The sequence below is a fragment of the Heteronotia binoei genome, chromosome 4 (genome assembly GCF_032191835.1).
Source record: "Heteronotia binoei isolate CCM8104 ecotype False Entrance Well chromosome 4, APGP_CSIRO_Hbin_v1, whole genome shotgun sequence".
Taxonomy (NCBI): domain Eukaryota; kingdom Metazoa; phylum Chordata; class Lepidosauria; order Squamata; family Gekkonidae; genus Heteronotia; species Heteronotia binoei.
Window position 1 is genome coordinate 47,150,082 of NC_083226.1, and position 23,512 is coordinate 47,173,593.

Below are 23,512 nucleotides of genomic sequence, written 5' to 3' on the forward strand. Positions count from 1 at the left end.
CTTCCACGTTCTTCTCCACTTCAGAGGTCACTCAGAGATCTAGAACGAGGAAAGAGCACAAAAGCTGACGGAGCCACTGGAAGGAGGGATGGAATTAAAGAGGGCAGTGCAGGGTCCCCCTTAGTTCCATAGCTCTTGTAGGAGCTGCATTTACTAACCTTGGTGTCAAGGCAAAGAGAGATACATAATAATGCAAAAGATCGTCAGTGATTTATACAGTACGTGTGTGTTTCCTTCTCCCCCTGGTGCCAAAAAATAATTTCCCAAAGTTTCCCTATGCTGATCTCTTAGCATGGTTTTGTTGTAAAAGTGCATACATACATATTTTATCTTTCTGTGCAAAGAAAGTTTTAACAGTTTTAATAAAGACATGTGTGTTATATTTGTTCATGTCTTGCGGCTCTCAAACATCTAATGTTTATTCTATGTGGCTCTTAGCAGGTTTGGCCACCTCTGAGCCAGACCAATGCAATAAAATGCCTCTACAGCCTTCCTACAACTATTCCAACCAACTTATTAGCTTATTAGCTCTGAAAGAGAATTGGTTTACAAACTTTCCTTTAAAAAAAATTTAATTTTTTCAAATATCATGTGTAGACTGTTCTGCTGAACTTATCCACTGATCCAAAACTGGCAGAGGAGGAATAGGAATGGCTTGTATGCAAAACGGTGCAGTGAGGAGGTTGTGGAGGAATGGAACTAGCACCCACTTAACAGTGAGGAATCATGGTAGTTTTAGACATGTAACTTATATTAAACTTACATGGAAGCAAATAGGCACCCTTTTAAAAACAAGTGTTTAAAGTGGCTTGCTTCAGACAACAAGTTTTTAAGTGGAGCTCCTTCCTGTATGATATGGAAAAAATTGCAAGTACACAGTGCTTATTCTAGTGAGAGAATTAAAAAAAAAACACACACAAGGGGCTCCCAAAAAATTTGAGAGGGGGATCCCATCTCCTCCCTCACCCCTTCACTGAGCTGGCACAATTCCACTCCCAGCCACGCACTTCGGAGCCCTGCTGCAATTTGAAGGAAATTTAACGTAAATATATCAGATTTTTCTGGAAACCTGGGGAATTCTCCAAGTTTGCAGGTAAAGATGTTTAGTGTCTGTATGGCCCCAAACTGTGGATTTAGGTATCTGCAGATGGGGGCCTACACATCACTGTTAGTCTGTTGCTAAAAGGGTTAACTATATACACCACCAGGGGGAGCTACGCACTGATATAATGAACAGGGTCTTAGAATTATAATATTGTAAATGTCAGCTTGTGTTTATGAATGGTTTTGAGCATATTTTTACAAATATGTAATATGTGTTTACAAATGGACTTGAGCACATTTTTTTGGAATTGTGTTCCTTAATTCTAGAGAGGAGTTTTAAATTTTCAGATTTGGAACATGCATTTGACCATAGATTTCAGTTCATCTGTCTCTTTCCCTTTTGTTTGGCCTGCTCATGTATGCATTAATAAGTCATGGCAGCAAAAAAAAATTAAAGCATTCTGGGTGTAATCATATGATTGCAACAATATTATTTTAAGCTGAAGTTAACAAATAAATAATATCAGTATAGCTTAACACAGAAGAAGGATCTTGATTCAATCAAACGTGCAGTTGGGATGAATAAGCCACTGCAGAAAAGCTGTGTGCACAGAGATATTGGGAATGTAAAGCATATCCAGATGAACTCAAGAAGCTGATCTCAGTGGCACACTACCCACATTCAGCAGTCTCCACTGTTCAGAAATTAAAAGGACAGTTTCTGTTCCCAGGATATTGTTGGAATGGAAACCCGGTATCTTGGAACTTCAAAATATGTGGAGAAAATACCTTTTTAAGTTGACACAACCACTGGAGCAGTTGTAAGACATGGAGCTTTATACAAAAATCCTTCTGCCCCCACTAAGAATTTCCTCCCAACATCACAAGCATCACAAGACTTTTCTCTTTCCTTTAAGGCTAGAGCTCAGCAGCATCCAACAGAGTTGATGGGCAAATAGGTACAGCAAAGTCAAAAGGAAATCCTACTTTATTCAACGAAGATAGTTTCAGAGGATGGCCATGTCGGTCTACAGCAGAACAGCTAGATCCGTATCTGATAAAGGGAGCTTTGACTTTTGAAAACTTATACCCAGAAAATCTTGTTGGTCTCTGAGTTACTCGTGGACTCAACTATAGCTTAATTCAATGAGTAGTTGTAGAATTACCTGCCAGTGGCTATAGCAGTGGCCAACGTAGATGGCTTTAAAAGGGGGTGAGACAGATTCTTGGAAGATAGATCTGTCAATGGCTACTAACTATAGTGAGTAAAAGGAGCATTCTTTTTCAGAAGCAGTAAACCTTTGAAAATGCAATGCTAGGGGGCAGCATTAGGGGAAGGCCTTGGCCTCTGTACCCTGTGTGCTGGTCTTCCAAAGCAGTTGGTTGGCTATTGTGCATGTAAGGACCATGAAGTCATTTCTGACTTACAGCAACCCTATGAATGAACAACTTCCAAAACTTTGTATTGTTAACAGCCTTGCTTAAGTCTTGCAGAAATCTACTATTGAGAGAGTAAGAATTCTGAACACCTGGAGGGCATCTGTTCCTGGAAATTCTGTATTGGTTTGACAACACTTTTTCACTAAAATCCTTCTGAGATCAAGTTGCATCTTTAAGACCAACTTAGTTTTTTTCAGAATGTAAGCTTTTGTGTGCTTACATTCTGGATAAAACGAAGTTGGCCTTAAAGGTGCAACTTGACTCCTGTTCTGTTCTACTACTTCAGACCAACATGGCTGCCCACTTGGATCTATCCTTCTGAAATGATTACATCAGCAGTCTCTGTGCTTTCCACCTTATAATATGTATTCAGTTCACTTAGAATAGTGATGTGATAGGTGACAGCTGAATAGGTCTTATGCCATTTGAATTAGGGAAGCACAAACTATTGGGAACCAGGTTTGGCTGTTGACGTCCCTCACCATTGATTGCTTTGTGTAATGGGAATGTTTCAGGGGTGGGTCATAGAACTAGGGTTGCCATTCCTGGTACCTGGATAGAGCTTGGAGGGGAAAAGGGGAATGGATTTGTATGAGAGCCCCATGGTTCATTCTGGCAGTTCCAGCAGAAAAAGTCTGTTCACCCAAGTTGCGCTACTGTTTAAAGTGATTCTGAGAGAGATACCCACACTTGCCTTTGCTCCTTAACTACCAGAAAAGTGTTTTAAAAATTCCCTCACCAGGCCATGTTTCCTTTTGGGGGGTAACTGTACCTATGGCATGGCATTGTATGAAGCAGGGGAGGACAGATGCTACATTTTTGAGAGCTGCTTAACTATTTTTCAAGAGCCTTGACAATTACTATCACAAAATGGTTTCTGGGTGGATGGAGCTAGTCACAAAATGGCTGCCATTGTGTGACTAGCCCCATCCACCCAGAAACTACAACATCATAAATTGCAGCATTTCAGTGCAGATCTGCATTGCTTAGGTAGGGTGACCTTGTTTCCTGTATTACCAGAGCACCTCCCCTACAGCTGTAACTTTATCTGTAGGGGAAAGTGTACACTTAACCAGGGCTTTTGGGGGGGGGCAGGAGCAGAGCTCTGCGTGAGCTGGCCAGGGCTCCAGCTTGCATGCTGAGGAAGGTGTGGGAAGGCATCTTTAAATGTCTTCCTGATGGCTTCAGCCAGCGGGTGCACTGGGGAAGGCACAGGGGAGCTCCCGCTGAGCATTTTTTATGAAAAAAGCTCTGCAGCTAGCTCTGGTTTCCCTGGAAGAGGCACATAACTGGCTTTGATGCAGTGGGAAAGAGACAATAGCACAGCTCTTTCCTTTCCAGAGCATGGGTGCATGTGTGTTCACATGAAGGAAGAAGAGAAGTAGATGGGGAAAGTTGTTGGTTCTGTCTTCCTATTACAAGCAACGGTATACATGCTTCTGTCTCCTTCACACAAAAGCTGCTGCAGTAGTTTTAAAGGAAAGAATAAAAGTGATTACAGCAGCAGTAGAGGAAAGGGGCACAGCTAAGTTTAATCGCCTAGAGAGAGGCTGGTTGCTTCTGAGTGAACCGCTACCTGCCACTGCTATAGAGGAACAGGAAGTCAATTTGAGAGTTCAAAAAAGAGTATACAGAACTGAACTGAATTGGAGGGGTGGCAGAAAGAACCTGATATATTCTGTGAAATTTCTTTTCAGATATCCACTTTGAGAAGTATAGATTCAGCTGAATACTCCAGGAAGTCTAATTTTTGCATTTGATTCAGGAAAGGAATAACAAAGTATATGATGATGTAGTATTTTGACAAAACACATTTTAAATCCCCTTGGGGCTGCTGGAATGGTGTGGCACTGGCAATAGATTTTTGATGTGGCCTGTTGTCATGAACAGCTTACCAGCACGTAGCCATATGGAGATGCTGCCATACAGAATAATTTTTGATGACTTTAAATCAGTGTAATAAGGCAACCTATTAGTGTGGTGCTTTATTTATTTGTGTTTTCCCTAGAACTATTGCGTTTATTTCTTTCCTGCCCCTTTCAAGTAGTTTGTTTCTTGGAACATTAATGTGAATTTCTAAGGAAGACTTTCATTCTCAAACTGACTCTTGTAGCTGAAGGTTGGCTTCCTTGGAATCTTCAGGGCATAGGGTAATATTTTGATTTAAGGATTTAATATTTAAATTAAATATTTTAGTTTTATTTAATTGAGCCTCTAACCCTCTGGATTTTCCCTGACTTTTACATAGTCCTGCAATTATGTACTTGTGTCCAATTACATTAAGAAAGGATACAAAGAAACTCCTGGGATAACATTCAAATACTTTGACCCACTTCCTCTCTTAATTGCTACCACATTTATCTTGTTTCATTTTGGCTTCCAGAGTCCTAGAGCCTGCTATACTTTCCCACTGCCCTGATTCAGGTCCTCCAACTCATCTCTTCACCTTGTACAGCTTCCTCCTTCATACCACTGAAAGTGATATGTTTCAGTGTTGCTTGTTCATCACTTGTCCAGTTCATCATCTCTGTGGTGTTCTGTTCATTGTCCTGTTCATCTTTACCAGATTTGATTTAGTAGAAGGTGCCTCTTCAGTTTGATTACACACCCAGGGTTCCCATGGCTCTTTCCTCTTCCTGTCCATCAAATTATTTCTTTTCCACCTTAAGAGTTTTTCTTCTTTTCCCTATCCTCACTGAGTCCTGTGGCTTCTACCTAATTACATCTGTCTCTGCCTCACTGCCACTCTTTAAGTTTATTCTCTTCCATCCGATCCCATATCTGAATTGCCTGATATTTCACTTAATTCTTATGTTGCTGTTTTAAATTCAGTATGTCTGAGACTGTCCCACCTTGGTTCCCGAGATGCTCAGGAGAAAGGTAGGCACGTACATTTTAAATCTATCCTCCCAAGCTTTATGATCCATATCTTCTGACAGCATCTTGACCTATCCTGTAGAATAGGAATAAAAGCATTCATCTTTGACACTGTTTTCCTATATGCAGTGTGTTGTCAATTTATGCCACTTGTCCCTTTACAGCATTTGATAAACATCGCCTGTTTCAACTCCCTTAGCAGCAGTTTCTTTACTTCTGCTATTGAAAATGGTTTTATAAGTAGAAGTAGGTTTATAGCTGGATGTGCAGCAGGAGGAGTCTCAAAACTTGGCATATAGAACTGTGCAATTGGTATATTTATGAAATTTAAATTTCAGAGATACTCAGCACTAGAGAGAAGTGCAGACATCTGTTCCCTTTGCTACATGTATCTTAGTTTTTGCCATCTGAGTGGTAGCAAGAAAAGTTTGAATAGAAAAACAGAAATGTCTTTAGCAAGTATTCTTTGGACAGTCTTATATAGTAGCAACTCTGGATATAGCATCCAGCTTTAACCCTGAAAACATTCTTCAGTAGTGTGTTCATATAATATGGAAAAAATGTTTTATGTCTGTGGTACTTGAAAATTTATTATCTAATGCTGTAAACTTTCCTATAAAAACATTTGTTTAGAGAAGGTAAAAATCTTCTCTTAAAGTGTTTTACATATTCTAAAAGAATATTTTGTAGGAGTTTTAGTGCACCAAGTTCCCGTTTTCTCTCAGAAAAAAAGACCTGGGAAGTGTCAGTTTTTCCACCCCACCTCCCAATGCATCCTTGTTTCTAGATTTGACTATACTCAGAGGTCTTTATGTTCTTATCTGTAGAACAGAGGTTAAGTGCAGAAAATAGGGGAGTTGAATTTTAAAGTCAAAGCTTCAAGAGTTAATGAAACTGAGCCAAGGAATGGGTGGTGGTTTTTCCCATTTTTTTTTCTTGAGGCTTGATATGGAGAAATAAATATCCTTTAATGAAGTGCTGCTTTCAAAATTATGCATTAAACTGTCAACTGCCTTATAGGAATGTTTTCCTTCTGTTCTCCCCCACCCCATCCCACCCCCCAGAGGCTCTCTTGAGGTCATCACACAGTGGCGGAGCATATGTACAAAGCCTCTGGCTCTCTTAGAATAGCTTTGGATAGGAGTACTGAGAAAGTGTATGGCTGAGACTGGAAAGCTGCTGGGTCCATATGTTCATACATAACATGTGTTTCTTTTGTTTTTGTTTAATAAAATCAAGGTGTGCATACTGTCAGTCAAAATGATATGGCTTGCCTTTTTGTTTAGAGTAGTGCTGATTTTATTTATTTCATATTTCATTTTCCACTCTGCCAGTTGGCTGAATAATATAGACCAGCATGATAATTAAAAAACCCAAATCTGATTTGGAAAAATAGACGCCTACTTACTTGTAATGCTTTCTGTCTATAAGCTTAAAGAACCATTCAGCAGTTCATGAATGATGATTTATTTGCAGCTAATGTTTGGACACTGGGTTTTCAGGTAGCCGGCTTGAGGTTGACTCAGCCTTCCATCCTTCCGAGGCCGGTAAAATGACTGCTGGGGGGAAGTGTATGACTGGGGAAGGCAATGGCAAACTACCCCGTAAAAAGTCTACTGTGAAAGCATTGTGAAAGCAACGTCACCCCAGAGTCAGAAATGACTGGTGCTTGCACAGGGGGAATGTTTTTATTACATAGCTGCATTTTTAAACGGCATCCTATTCATAGCCTCTGGGATAGCATGGAGGTTAAGAATTTTAAATTTTGCATTTTTTATGTAGAGTTCTAATAATTACTTATAGAACTTTTGAAATGTGGCTTAAATGGCTGAAACAAGAAAATGTACTTCCCTAGGTTTCAATCTGGATTTAATTTTGAAGTGCAGGTAAATCTGGGAACTGGGATGTTGCCTAATACTTTCACTAGACATTATAGTTGCAAAGCATTGCACTGTATTTTTTTCCCCAATCGATCTTGTATTTTGTTCCTGTGAAATGATTAATTGAAAACTGTGGTACATTTAGGGTTGGGACTGTGTAAAACTTTTCTGAAATATGAATTCCTATTTCTAACACTGTACTCAGTTCTGTCAAAAGGACTCCTTCCAGTTTCAAACATGAAAATAATGGTTATAGGAAATAGACCTCTTGCTATTTAAAGCGCTGTACCTAAAGGCATTCTGTATAACTTGAAAAGCTTGCTTCCAGCATTTGAAAAATTAGCCCAGGAAATGCATCTTGCTCTCTCTGTCACTGTCCTTTCCTGCTGTTTTCCTGTTCTGGGAGTATCATTAAACCAGGTACCATAATGCTTGTCTTATACCTTGTTCTGATCTTCTTATAAAATGGAATATGGTTACTTTTGCTTTTATTATGCATTAAGGTTTGGTTTTGCTCTCCAGCAGCAAGAGATAAAAGCAGAATTAGATTAAAGCTGTGAGGGTGTGGGGAAATTGCAGCACTGGACTTGAAGCATTTCATACCCAAGTGTTACTTCAGGTGGAATTCCGTTTGTGATTTTGCCTCTTCTCATAATGAGAATATGGAGGAAGGGGCTGAATTTCAGACATCCTCTCTGAATATGATTTTAGATGTTTTTAGTAGACATGGCCTTTCTTGATCCTAGTGCTTCTCTTAAGAATGCTCAAGGTACACCAGGCTTGTTCTTGGCTTCTGAAAATTGTTGTTTGGAATGGTGACTTCTTATTTGTATTCACATTTTGGTATAGAAGCTTGAACTACAGTTTGTATCTGAATGCTTTTGCCTTTTTTTTTTTTTTTAAAGACAGTTGCCAGAGGTTGCTGGGGTTTTTTTATCTTATAGAGTTCACTGCTTTAATTTGCAGCTTTTTGTCAAGGAGTAAACCTGTCTTTGATGTAGTGCTGAGTGTAGATGACTGGGGAAGGCAATGGCAAACCACCCCGTAAAAAGTCTGCTGTGAAAACGTTGTGAAAGCAGCATCACCCCAGAGTCAGAAACGACTGGTGCTTGCACATGGGAATACCTTTACCTTTTTTTTTTTTTAAGTGTGTCTTTATAGAAATTTTTATCAAGAATCCAGGTTGAATGCTGTATTTTAAATCTGCCATATTGGGCAGGAGTGAACTACAATGTACTATTGTTTACTTGATTATTCTGTATCTGTACACTGTTTAATACTATATTGACTCAAATCTTAACTTTTGGTAAGTGTCAGCATTTCTTTCAGCAGGTACACTGTAAGCCAAAATGCCCTCAAAATGAGGTTGGGGAATTGTCAGGTGGGCACCTGGCTCACTCAGGATCTCTTTACCTGTGTATACAGGATTCCATGTCCAGAAAAGCAATGCTTAAAACCTTCTCACCCTCAGAAAAGGAAGAGACAAGCAGTTCTAGATATTGCCACAGCTCCTACAGATCCAAAGAAAGCAAAATTGGGTATGAGCTTGGACTCTCCCTGTGATAGTTCCCAGGAGGAGGAGGAACCTGACTCTTCAGTAGACTGCTCTGCAAAAGAGGAAGGGGAGCTCTCTGAGGAGGAGGAGGAGGCTGCTCCTTCCGTGCAATCTAGGATCTTTCCAGTGGAATATTATTCTAAACTCCTCCCTAAGGTCCTCAGGGAACTGGACTTTACTGCCACACCCAGAGAGAAGGCAGAATTGGATCCTGACCTGCCTGCAGGCTCAGGGAAGATGATGCCCAAGGTGGGGGTTTCTCAGACCAGGGTGCCCTTATCTGCCCCCTTTTTTAGTCTTATTAAGGCAGAGTGGGAACACCCGGCTAAGCCAAAATCTAACCCACATCTGTTTTCCAAACTGTATGGGTTGAGTCCAGACGCTACTAAACGGCTGAAATTGCCTGTAGTGGATGATCCTGTCAATAGTTTATTATCCACGTCAGTGCTTCCCATGGACGCAGATGGGCTACCCAAGGATGCCTGTGATAGATGGTTGGAACAGGCATTACAAAAGCACTTTGAAGCCTCGGCTTGGTCCGTCCGGGCGTCTTCAGCGGGGTCGCTGTTTGCACGCGCAGTATATACCTGGGCGTCCAATTTGGCCTCAGCGGATAGTGATGCGCCAAAGGAATTCAAGGATGAACTTAAAAAAATAGCCTTGGGCACAGCATTTATTGCAGATGCAACCCTAGACACAATGCAGTTGTCCGCAAGGGCAGTGGCTTGCAGTGTGGCAGCATGCAGGAACGTTTGGCTCAGGACTTGTGATGCGGATGCAGCTGCACAGGCTAGACTGGCAGCTGTACCATTCAAAGGTGTTAGTCTCTTTGGGGACGAACTGGAACGCTTCCTGATTGAGGGGAAGGACGAAAAGAAAGTCTTGCCTTCCAAGAGGAAGGATTTTAAGCCCAAGAAATCCTTCCAGCCCTTTTGGGACTCCAAAAAATTCTCCCGGCCTTCGAGCTTTAAGCCTTTCCGAGGGAAGTGGCAGTCTCGTAGAAGGGATGCTAAATCCTTCCCTAGCCGAAGCTACAAGGGAAACAAAGGTGACTCCAAAAAGGGAGGGTCACAATAACTATGCCAGAAGTCCAGAGCTGCTTCCTATTGGGGGACGGCTACAATTTTTTGCAGACCGATGGAGGGTGTCGGTAGCAGACCAATGGATGATAGACATGGTATCCAAGGGCTATGCATTACAACTGGAATCTTTCCCACGTCGGAGGTTTCGTTTAGTGTTGAGAAAACGAGACTTGACCACGCACCAGGGGATGTTGTCCAGTAGATGTTGGATGGCGCACATCAGGGCCATAGAACCCGTACCTGTGGTTCAGAGGGGTCAAGGGGTGTATTCCATTTTATTCTTGGTGCCAAAGAAGAATGGCGATGTCCGGGCCATTCTAGACCTGAAGTGGGTAAATTGATTTGTGAGGACCAAGAGGTTTCGGATGGAGACTTTGCATTCTATTCTATTGGCAGTTCAAGAACGAGAATACCTGACGTCCTCGATCTGTCCGAGGCATATTTGCATGTTCCCATTCGACCAAGTCACAGACAGTTCCTCAGGTTTGCCTATGACGGGAAGCACTTCCAGTACCAGGCTTTGCTATTTGGGCTCAAGTCTTCCACTTGATGCAAGATGTTAAGTAGGTCATGTTTCTTGATCACCAAAACTGTGTAACAGTCTGTTAGGTGGGCTACAGATAGATGATTGTGAGGATCACAGTTGTCATTAAAGTGTTGCCTAACAACCCCAATACACATGACATTTAAAGAAAATTAAACTGGCTGAATAGCAAAGCCATGAGAGGGGGAGTGAAGATGACAAAACAGTGATGGGGGCAAGTGAGAAGTGGGGATGGAATAGAATTCTCCGCGTCTCTTGGGTCTCTGTTATGTAATAGCTAAACTGTGTAGTAAAAAAAGAAGGAATACATGAGTGTCATCAATCAGTATACTTCATGCAAGATTGGTAAAAATAGTGCTGATTTAGGAGAATGTGTGTGAGAGTAATGCTTGCTATTTAATTAGACATGTTCACTTTTTAAAAATGCTAAAACTTGTAAAGAAGCAAAATTTGGAACAAATATTTATGTTATACTAGATAAGGGAACAACATCTTTCCTAAATCAGAGCTGCCTTACTTGAGAGGTGGCCAAAGTGGGATGTATAGATGTGAAAGAAATGTTGATGCACTTCATTGCTTTAATTGAGAGTATTTAAAAATGGGATAAGTAATGTAAACACTGTCCTAAAATGGCACCTAAATGAAACCTCTCAAATTAAAAACTGTACTTATAAAGTATCTGGAAAGGCTAGAGCTTACTGAACATCTTAGCTGGCAGTTTTAATTTGCTGGAAAGGTGGTATACAGTTAAGGTTATCTTGCATAAAATCAGCTGTTCTCAGCAGGGCTGCATTCTGTCAAAAGAGAACCAGTACATAGGGGGAATGTACACTGTAAAAATGGGTTGGGGCTGAGAATGAAGAAATCTTAAGGGAAGCTTTTCAGGGGGCATCCTTTTCCATCTGAGGATTATCTTTTTCCTACTGGGGAAAATTGTACATATCTTTGTGAAAAAGGGAAGGAAGCCCCTCTTGTTGAAATAGTATCTCTATGGGATAAAGAGTGAAATGCTTTTAAAGCCAGTTTTAAAATATTGCTAATTTCTCAAATACTTTCTGTCAACCGAGTATACACTCGTCACAATTTGTTTATTGCAATTGTGTACACACTTCAAATATTCTTCTTCATTTGGATTCTCCTGTTTATATGGAGAATGATCGGTTCAGAAACACATACACCAAATCAAAGAGCAAGTTAACATGTTGAAAAAGTAAAGAAGTGTCTTCCGAGCTCTCAGGTTCATGGGAAAGGATAATGAACGTTCAGAATCATGAACTGATTCTGCTGAGTGAGAACGAGGCCCCCGTAGCAGCCCTGTTATATAGGGGAGGGGCAGACCTGTGTTGTGTCTTCCTGTGCAGGTGTACTGGAAACTCCCCACCCCAGCTTGCCCCTGAAAGACCTGCTACCAGCCTGGTCTGTGGGGTCCCTTTCTCTCCCCCAGCCATGTGACAATGGTACAGTACTGGCAGAAACGGTCTCCCTCCACCCACATGCAGCCCCAGGTAAGTCTAGGGCTGCTGCTTCATAAGGGTGTCTTTGTTGCCTAAATAATGTGATACAGTTATGTTTTCCCCTCTCCCTATTACATTGTATTTTATAAAAACCAGTGTCCAGATATAGTCTTCTCTTGTTAGTGCTCTGAGCTTAAGGCACAATAGGGCTTTCTTCCCCTTCAGAAAGCTGGAAGCAGTTTGAAAGAGAGATAGTTGCTTGTGGTATGTATCTCATCCCAATACTGCCTTTGGTAAGCAAGTATTTAGGTGTTTTGTTTCCTAACAATGTTTACTGTATGCAAAGGGAACTTTGTTTTAAGACCAGATAATAAAACATCCCCCTTGCTTATTACTTAGTTGATGGTTTCTAATTTTTGACTCCTGATTTTTCTTCTATTTCTTTCAAAGGTGTGAAGCAAAAAAATGCTTAGCCTCATACTTTAAGGTGCAAAAGCTTGCTTCTCTATCTCTAAGAACTGTTCTTTTGGGGACGGGTATAATAATTGTTTAAATAAAACTAAAGTGCACATTCTTTCTATCATTTCATAAAAGCACCAACAAATTAGGTATCATAAAAGTAAACATAATTTATTTGATCTTAGACTATTTCGAAATGAGCTCATATCACTGATGGGATTTTTGCTGCCACCTCCCCCCTTGTTCTAAAGCCTTAAAGGTGAGGCAGAAGTACTTACCTGTATTGTCTTGGACATTCCCTGTGTCTTATTCAGACTGGGCTGCTGGTAGTGCACATGTGTTTAGCACACCAGGATAATGCTTACCTGAGCTGCAGAACCTTCAGCACCCTAACATTGCACACTTTATTGGTTTGTATGGACAGTACCCCAGTTAAAACAAAGTGCCTTGTCAGCATCACATTTAAATTGGGCCTAAGGCTTTTTGAAAAGCTGCTTCTGAGGTTGGGAGGTGGATAAAATCAGGGCTAAAAATATCAAAAATTGCTCACTGCCACTTCAAGGCCAAGAGGAGCTAGCTTATGTATGTTTGTGCATAAAAGTGAGAGATGCACGGACACTCTGATGCCCAGGAATGATTTTCCAGGGGCCTCAAAGGTCCCTGTGAAGAAGAGAAAGTAGAGATTACTCCATTCATGGAAGTACAGAATGCAATCCAATGTTCTTAAAGTAGGAAAGTAAAATACAATCATGACTTGCTTTCTTTTACCAAAATACATATTGTTCATGGGGAAAAATCTAAACATGCCATCATGCCTGCCCCTGCTTCTGTTCTGGCTTGTTTGTACAGATGCTGGTTCTTAGTTTGTGAATTATAGTTGTTGCAGCTAGATTCATATTTGTTTTGTTCTTGGAATCTCCTCTTTAAGCATTGCAACATCACTTTCCTTAGCTCATTTTTGGTACCTTATAGTGACACTCCTTGAAAGAATCATGTCTTTGAATCTCGAAAATCTGTTGTAGCCACTATGCGTTATATAGTATGCCCATGGCATATATAAGCTATATAGGGATGGATCTAAACTTCAGCTTTCAAAAGCAAATATGTAGAAGTGATTTTTCAACCTCTTTTCCCAAAAGGCTCCTGCTGTGGATTGATGGACCCTCCAACAATGTCACCATGTGTGGGGGCTGTAATTAGAGAGGGGAGTGTGGAAGTAGAGAGGGAAGTCTTGCATCATCTCATGAATGAAGCAAAAATATTATCTGTTTGTAGAAGGAGCTATGGATTATTCCTAGAGTTTTAAATCGCTGTCTGACTTTCTATGTGAAATATTGTTTGGTGACCAAAGGTTTTGTTGTTGTTAGCCATGTTGCTTTCTTTTTGCAAAGAGGTTGCTGATGTCATGTGTTTGTGTGTGTGTGTGTGTGTGTGTGTATGAGAGAGACCATACAGTTTTTTTGTTTTTAATGCACAGATTATTGTCTTAATTTTAGATGGGCTAAAGGAACATAGTACTTAAGAAGATAAATGACTTGTAATGTCAGGGAAAGTAAAAAGTAAGAAACTTCCACATCTTCTCAGAGCAAGCAGGCTCACTCACAACAATGTCCTGTATTCCAATTAGTAATCATAAATGAATTTATAAATACAGTTATGACATACTTAAGCAATTTAAATATTTTTTTCCTGTGGATCATTCCTTAGTCGTCATCTGTTACTTGTTGGACAAAATTATATTCTGAAAGATCATATAGAATCTAAATCTCATATTACAGCTCTAAATTCATCTGGATTCTCTCTGTGGCTACTTTTTTTTTTTAAGAAACCCAAGAAGATTCCCCCTCTATCCCTGTCTTTTTTTGAGGAAAGCTTTTATGCAGGTTGGGTTCGAAACTAGGTCTACCAGAGTTCTGGAAAATAATTTTAGCTGTTCAAATCCTGGGCTTTGTTTGTGCATCTGTAGCATGAATGTAATTGAAGGGCATTCTGTGTTACTTAGTGCTTTGTGCACTGTATGAGGACATTTGATAATCCTGTTTAAAACCATTTCTGGCAAGGTTTGAATTTATAACTATCCTGAAGATTGATTACTTGTTGGCATCTAGGGAGAGAATAATCAGATGGATGGGCATGAAAGTGGATTACATCTTTTTCTGGATCTGCCGTAATGCTACACTGGTACTTGGTTTGTGACAAATGTGAGTGAAATGAAATGTCTTTCCAGTGCTCAGTACCTGTCCCAGTTCCATCTGTTTTCATATTGGCAGTCAGTATTTCAGTTGTCTTGACAGAGATTTGGAGCAAAATGTATTCAGTTTAAACTAGAGACAATACAACCATGCATTTTGTGCCACTATTTATTATATAGTAATTGCTTGTAGAATCTTGCATGGCTCACTTATAGGGTGAAAAATAAATATTGATAGTCTCTTAGCTCTTTGGTACTGTGCAATTAGTTATATTCACTGTATTGATAGGTATATATTTGTTAGAATCAGAAATAACATGGTTTGGGGCATGCATAGACATTAGTATTATAGATTTCCAAATTAACTTGTTATATTATAAAACATCTGCAGAAAGCTGGGAACTGTGATCTCAGAAATTATAAGTAAAATATATTAAACAACCAGACTTATGGATTGTATTATCCTCAAACAATGGTATTGGCTATCATATGATAATACAGCATTTTCTGTATCATTTAAAGAAGTCATCAGAAGTGCATGAGTGTATGTGAACTGTAATCCAAGTAGAGAATTTTGTTACCAGTTTACAAGGGATTTGGATAATTACTTTTTAAAAATTAATATCTTAATTGTTTCATAAGATGAAAGAAAAGTAAGGTTGTTTCTTCCATGCTGAAGGTAATTTCTGACCCCTCTCAATCACTAGAGATGTTCCACTAACAGTGATTTTGCCTGATTCCCATGTATATCACAACCCCAACAGACCCTGGCAATGGCTTTTCACAAGGAATAGTGGGTTGTATCTTACCATTACAGTCAAATAAAAGCAGCATGTTTCATTGGTGTAAGGTACATTATCCATGGTGGAAATTCTTTGTGTCTGAGGGAAGTGCCCCAGATAATTCATTGATGGAACACACAACTTGTAGTTGAACTGAGTTGTTAGTAGATGTGCACAAGAATTTGTTTCTTCATTTTTGTTAATTCTGAAGGGAATTGGGTTGTTTTGTATGGCTTTTTTTGTTTTGTTATTGATTCGTTTTCATAATTCTGTTTCATTATTATTTTCCATTGGTTTCAGTGGAAGACACCCTCCCCCCCTTTTCAGGTCTGTACATTCTTGTTTTTCCATTCATATTGAACAAAACTCGGGGTGGTGGTGGTGTATTTCCCAAAGACACCCATATTGCCAGATTGCAGACAGATGGAATGAAGTCCCCCTCTGATTTTGAGGTAATGAAAATCACCCATGTTTAAAATTAAAACCTATTGGACAATTGATAGGAAAGATGCAGCCACTGACCTTGAAGAAAAGTGGTATTGAGGAAAAGGCTGGCAAGGCACAAGGCCATTTGCTGACTCCTGGAAGGTAAGGATTGTAGGCAGGCAGAACGAAGAGGTGGGTTGTCGTAGTAGGAGGATAAGGTTTTGAGGAGCATCAGACAAGAGAACTCAGACTGCAAGGGAAAAATTGGCACAGAAGGGCAAGCATTGGGAGCTGAGAGGAAGGCAAAGTGCTACTACATACCCTTCAGAATTGGAGGACTTCACGCATGTATAACGATACCCAAAGGGGATAGGGCTGTCCTCAACCAGAGCCCGGGCCTTTTTTTGACCTGGTTCCAGCCTGGTGGAACACTCTTCCATCTGAGATCTGGGCCCCTGCAGGACCTAATTCAGGGCCTGAAAAACAGAGTTTTAAGGACAGCAACAGGTTTCATCTTTGATTGGCCTCCCCACTCTCCCCTTTTCCCCCTTCCCTTCCCTTTTTATTTTTTTAAATTTTATTTATTTAGTCAATTTATAGTCCACCCTTCCTTCCCCATAATGGGTTCAGGGTGGATCACAAGCACAATAAAACAGTGAAATCCAATAGTAAAATCATAAAACCATAAAACAATGAACAATCAGATGATACAACATGAATGGTACAGTGTGTATTATAGATTACAGTACAGATATCCTAGGTGTCATGGATGCTGTAGCTGTAGGCTCGATACCCAGCCGTCTGAGTAGGGAGGTCTGCTAGATGATGTCAGCAGTAAGCTAAGGACACCTGTCTGCCTCAGCCAAAGGTCTGGCAGAACAGCTCCATTTTGCAGGCCCTACAGAATGGCAGCAAATCCAGTAGGGCCTGAACTTCCATAGGGAGCTGATTCCATCAGGCCAGGGCCGAAAAGGCAAGCCAGATGTTCTTTGAGCTAGGGATGGTCAGAAGATGTTGATTTGCCGAGCGTAATAATCTCCAGGGCTCATATGAGGAGAGGCAGTCCCGCAGGTATGTCGGTCCCAGGTTGTGCAAGGCTTTTTAAATGTCAATATTAGTACCTTGAAACGAATCTGGTACTTGATTGGTAGCCAGTGCATATTGTACAGCATTTGTTGTCTGCCTGTCCATACAGGTAGTACAGTCAACAATCGTGCTGTCGCATTCTGCACCAGCTGAAGTTTCTGGATCAGTCTCAGGGGCAAGCATAGAGCGAGTTACAGTAGTCCAGCCTAGAAGTGACTGTTGCATGGATCACTGTAGCTAAGTGCTGGGGGGCCAGATAGGGTGCTAGCTGTTTGCCTGCCGAAGATGGTAAAAGGCAGATGGCGCAACTGCTGTGATCTGGGCCTCCATGGAAAGGATGGGATACAGCATCACACCCAGACTCCTCACCTTCTGGGCTGGCATGAGAGGTGCCCATCCAGGGTGGGGAGTCAGATGCCCAGTTGTGACCCCCCTTGACTCAGGTGCAGGACCTCTGTCTTAGCTGGATTGAGCTGCAGCCGGCTTAGTTGTAACCAACCAGCCACGGCTTTGAGCACCCCGGTCAGATGGTCTCGGGTGGAGTCTGGGTGGCCATCCATCAACAGATAGAGCTGGGTGCCATCTGCGTACTGGTGACAACCCAGTCCCAAACCTCTGGCAATCTGGGCAAGGGGGCGCATATAGATGTTAAACATCATTGGCAAGAGGATAGCTCCCTGTGGATAACACAGGGAGGTCTGCTCGCCGATCGCCACCCTTTGTCCCCGACCACAGAGAAAGGAGGGAAAACCATTGTAAGGCTATCTCCTGAACTCCAATGTCGGTGAGGCAGTGGGTCATTAGATCATAATCGACCGTGTCAAAAGCTGCTGAAAGATGTAGAGGCAACAATAGTGCTGATCTGCCTTGATCCAGATGCCTTCTGAGGTCATCTGTGAGGGCAACCAAAGCAGTCTCCACCCCATGACCAGGGCGAAAGCTGGACTGGAAGGGGTCAAGGGCGGATGTATCCTCCAGGAACGCTTGGAAATGTTCTGCCACCACTCTAGACCAGGCAGATTATGCATCACTCCCCCCTGAGTTTTACACCATTTTTATTGTATTGTTAATTCATAATATACTATATTTTATCATATGTTATTAGGTATTTTATTATATTTATTGTGTTTACATATTGAAGGTTTTTATCATGATGTTACCCACTTTGAGCTTGGGCATAGGGAGAGCGGGATATAAATCCAATTAAATAAAAATAAATAAATATAATCCTGGTGGCTACAGTTTGCAATCAACCAAGTAACCTCAGAACCTCTTCCCACCGAAACGCTGTGCTCTTTTTAGGAAATTGCTGCCTGCCTTGCAAAGTGAAACCAATAGAAGCAGAGACTGCAATAGCAAAAGAAACCAGAATAAAATCAAAGATAATTTCTTTCCCCCCTTACATGCTGCTTAGATGGGGAATTTGTTTCATTTTCATACTTATTATAATTATGAAGCACTCAATTTTGTAATTGTAACTAATAACAAAAGAAATGAACAAGTCTGTAACTTTGCTTTTATGTTAATTTGAAGTCTGTTTTCATCTAATTTTTTCAGCAGTGACTTAATTTGGCAATACCTTACCACAGTAGTTTGTTATGGAAGAGTAAAGAACATATGAGAAAACTAGCATTGTTAATCTACTTCATTGTCACCCTTTTTAGAGAATAAGTTAACAAAAACGACCCTTTAATGAAATTGTTCATTTGTCTTCAATATACAAATAACTTATTTGCTTGTTAGATCTGTATTTTTAATGGCTTACAGCACTGAATAACTCATGTTTCTCTTTTGTGTTTTTTTGCCCATCAGGCCAGAGTTTAGGATATGGATTTGTGAACTACATTGACCCCAAGGATGCTGAAAAAGCAATCAATACTTTGAATGGATTGAGACTTCAAACCAAAACAATAAAAGTATGTAAAATTGAAGTGATATGACTGTACAGGTGAAACACAATTCCTGAAGGTAGTATGGTTTAGTGTCTCTGGAACAATTAGGCTTTCTTATATAGTCACAAGTTAAGGTATGATATGACTAGTCTTCATGTGGAGAAAAAAAATCCTTTAGAATTTGCTGTCTCCATTGGAAATATGCTAAAATGAAACCAGTATACTTGATAGTTTTACCTGATGTTTTGGTGACATTGAGGGTCCTTGTCCTTGAATATGGAGTTATTCTTAGATGCTTCCCTGAGAACTTCTCTTGTCTTACCGTAGGGAGTCAAAAGAGTGCATCCTTGAGTATACTCTGTGTTTGAAGTCTTCCACTTACTAAAACACTTATTCTAAAGAACCTACATCCAATTTGTGCAGAGACGACCTGAATCCCCATTTACATGGAGAGATAAGCCATTTTTTCCCCTTAACTCCTTCTTGACCACCATTTCCCCATTCCCCATGCTTGCCCTCTCTCCTACCTATGAAAAGATGTAGCTGGGGAGTGTAAGAAAATTAGGTGGTTTGTCTGAAAATAGTAGTGAATGCTTTCCTGTTTTCCCTTTCACCTGCTTCTCTCTTCCTGATTTACCAACTTGAGGTATCTTCTGCTTATCTAAAGAAGCTGTTGGACTGTTGTTAAACACAGTTGTGTATAATACTCAAAAACAAAAGCTGTGTAATACATTTTCATTAAGACCAGCCAAACTAACGCAAAACAAAAGTGCAAGCTTTCAAATTCTCCAGAGCTCTTTGTCAGCCTGGATGTTGGAGCTGAGATGGAGTTCAGGCTGTGATCTTAAGGCCCAATGTACACCTTTTGGAGAATACCAACCAGATTTGCATAGCTAACATGCTGCTTGGTAGAGCAAGCCCAATGAACATTCTGGAGAACTTAAATTTGCATAGCATGTTATATGTCATTTTGGTTGGCCTTCTTAAAAGGTATATCACTTTTTGAGTCTGGTCAGAAGCCAAAATCAGATGTCGCTGCTTACAGTCTCCAACTGGAGTCTTTTTGGAAAGGTTTCCTGTGGTATTGGTAGTAGTAGAAATGGGCACTTGACTATGAGATGACATAGTACCTCTGAAACTGGTATTTCATAGTTTTGTGTGTGTGTTTATCCTTGGTGTCAGTAAATAATAATCCACATAATCCACTGTGAACTTGTCAGTCAAAACAAAGCTAGGGTCTGAACTCTTTCAAAGAAATGGAGTAGGTTGTGGTTTATCTTAATTTTAGAAGGTGCCATACAAGGAAGGATCGTCACCAGTTAAAATAGCTGATTTTAAAGATTTTAATGAAAAGGGTGTTCATCCTAATGACTTGACTACACTACAGTAAATTAGTGCCTTCTGATGTGAGAGATCTTGTTCCCCTATCCATGTTTGAAGGGAAGATGGGAGACTGGGCACACTGAAGTGGCCCAAAAAGATTCCATTAATAGAAAAAGGGCGAAAGAATACTCACCATGGAGGGCAGACCCCTCCTTCTGATAGTGAGCTAGATGACAGGGAAGAGAGGAGAGCCAGTTTGGTGTAGTGGTTAAGTGTGCAGAGTTAACCAGTGTGCAGTGGTTAAGTGTGCACAGGGTGTCTGTTGTGGGGGTGGAAGGTAAAGGAGATTGTGAGCCGCTCTGAGACCAAAGAGGGCGGGATGTAAATCCAATATCTTCATCATCTTCTTCTTCTGTGATGTAAAAAAGATGAGATTGAGATTCCTGAACAGTTGGTTAGATTCTTTAAATCAGATGACTACTAATATGTTATCAAAAACTGTCTTCAAGAGGCTCACACAAGAGAGGATCACAGATCCCCATGGTTGACACTCCAGTTAGCACAGTCTTTTGGTCCCTTATCAGAAGATGACCAAGGTTCTATTTGGGGTAGCCTGGACAAGAAAGCTGACTTCATTCTAAGGAAGACCTACAAAGCCACAGCTATGGCAATTAGGGCTTCTGCTACAGTTTCTGTAGTGTCCTGAGTGGCCATAATGTGGACCAGAAAGATTATCCAGCTCCTCCCGGATAACAGTCATTTCCTAAACGAACAAGCCAACAGACTCCTCAAAGTTTCTTCCTCTACAGCAGACGCAACATTAGATTCATTGATTTCCTCAAGGGCCATGGCCTCTGCAGCAACAGCCAGAAGGTGTCTGTGGCTGCATGCCTGGCAAGCAAACTACCTCTCCAAGGTGATAGTCATGGCTTACTTGTTCCAGGGGGAAGGGTTATTCAGAGATGCTTTCAAAATGATCCTAGTGGAGACCAGGGATAAGAAAAAAGAACTTATTTAAACACTGAGGCGCAATGACAGAAGGACCTTTGGGAACTCTTCTTTTTATTTCTGACATGTACCATGCAGATTCAAATAAAACAAAGGACATCCATTTGGGGTCAGTCAGTCAAAAATGTATTGTGTATAGCCATTGGCCATCATAAAACAGAACACAAACACCAAAAGTTCCCAGATAACATCAGTCAAGATGGTCCTTCAGAAGAGGATCTTTCAACCCCAGATTTAACAAGGAGTCAGGCAACAGGCCAGAAAGCTGATTGGGACACAGAATCTTTCAAAGCATCGGGGGGGGGGTGTCTTCATTTCTGGGACAACTGGATCAACTCTGAAGCAGACAGTCTGGCAGTAAGAGGTAGTTACCAACAAGTTTACAATAGAGTTTGCCAGACCCTCTTTGGAATGATTTCTTATCTCCCTCCCTCACAAGAACTCAGACAAGCGTTCAGAACAAGCAAGGCAATCGAGTACCACCTCAGCATCAAGGCCATTGTGTTCATACCTTGTTCAAAAGGGGGCATTGTGTGTACTCCATTTTCCTTATGGTTCCAATAAAGAACACAGATTGGAGAGCAATTCTGGATCTGAAATACCTCAACAAACTTGTGAAGATAGGGCACTTCAGAATGGAAACTCTCTGATCAATCACTGAATCTCTACAGCCAGATTACCTCACCTCCATAGACATAACAGAGGCTTGCCTCCACATTTCAGTCGTCTTGAACCATAGGAGACTTATTTAATTCTTTGTTGGGAAGCATTCTCTACAATTCAGGGCATTTGAGTCTTTCCAAGATCTTGATCAATCCAGTCATAAAACTAAGGGAACAGGGCATTCACATCCTTCCTTACTTAGACAACTTGTTGATCAGATCCAGTTCCAGGCTCAAATTGTGATGAGACACAGAGAAAACTGTTCGATGCCTACAAACTCATAGGTTCATCCTTGTCTCAGATCCAGAAGCTGTAGCTGGTGCAGAATGCTGCAGCCAGGTTGTTGATGGGGCTGTCTATACATGAGCACATCCAACCTTTGCTGAAAGCACTGCACTGTCTGCCTTTAGCATACCAGATCCAATTCAAGGTGCTGGTATTAACCTTAAAAGCCCTATATGTCTTGGGACCTGTCTACCTTCAGGACTGCCTTTCCCTGCATATACCCCAGAGAGCACTGTGTTCAGGGGCCCTAAATCTTTTGACAATCCCTGGGCCAAAGGAGGCTGAACTAAGTTGGGCCAGGGCCTTCTCGGTGGCAGCACCAAAGTTATGGAATAACCTCCCGAATGACAGTTCCGTAAGACCTGTAAAACAACATTGTTCCAATATGCTTTTAAGAACTAAGGGGAGAGTGCTGCCAACCGCCTAAAAGCCAGGTATATTTATATTACTATCATTGTACTTTTGTGAGACATCGGCCTAGGCCATCAGCATATCTGGAAACTACGAGAAACAATGAAGAACTATGGGATGCTGTCCATCTATCTATTTATCTTATACATTATGTATCAGCAGATATAGCATCAAAGAAGTTGATTTTATATATTATGGTTTTAATAATTGCTTAATGTTTTATACTAATATTGTTTTATAATAGATTATTGTATTTTATGATGTTAATATGCTGTGAGCCGCCCTGAGCCTGTTCACAAGGAGGGCGGGATACAAATAGAAATAAACAAGCAAACAAACCTGCAAAAGAATTCCCTGGAACTGGTGGAGCATGTGGAGCACCTTGGCATCATCATAGACACCACAGCCTACTGCCTGTTCCTGATGGACAAGAAGGCAAAAAAGATGAAAGAGATGCCTGTGTCAGTCATCAGAAGCAAATCATCCTCATTAATGACACTGGCCAGGCTAATAGGCCTGCTGAGCTCAAGCATAGACATCTGTTGAGGAAAGTTTCATATCAGATTTCTGCAGCAACTGCTAAAACCCTTTCAGTTCCAGATTATGAGAAAAGAATATCTCCATTCAAATTCCACTCAGAGTGAAGACCAGCCTTGTTTGGTGGATGAAGATGGACAAGAAATACTGGATCCTGGAAGTGAAGCAGATCTTCACAGAAGCCAGCCTGTTGGGATTGAAAGTAACATTGTATGAGCAGCCAATATAGAGTTGATGGTCCAAGACAGAAGCACAGAAGCAAAATTACCAATCAACCACTTGCAACTTTAGACCATCTACCTTGATCTACCTCACTTTGATCCGTGGATAGCTCATCATATTCTAATACAAATTGGCAACATGTCAGCAAAGACTTAACAAAGACTTAACAAGAAACATCCTGATTGCTAGCACTCCACAAGGAGGTAACCAAGATCTTAGCATGGGCAGTGAAGAACCTGGCTTCAGTCAAAGCAGAACACAAAAAGGGGAACCACAAGCATCCAAGCAGACTGGCCCAGCAGGAAGACTATTAAAGAGGGAGAATGGGTCCTAAAGAAGGATGTGTTTCGG

General features: G+C 40.9%; 1 protein-coding gene across 17 annotated transcripts in view; it reads left to right on the forward strand.

Annotated features, from left to right (window-relative positions):
• The window catches only part of ELAVL2 (ELAV like RNA binding protein 2), a 191,872-nt gene that overhangs the window by 99,886 nt on the left and 68,474 nt on the right, over positions 1–23,512 (forward strand). For all 17 annotated transcript variants that reach the window (XM_060237210.1, XM_060237214.1, XM_060237203.1 and 14 more), the window contains one exon: positions 18,633–18,736. In XM_060237210.1, coding sequence (XP_060093193.1) covers positions 18,633–18,736 — 104 coding nt within the window. The remainder of the gene's footprint in view (positions 1–18,632; positions 18,737–23,512) is intronic.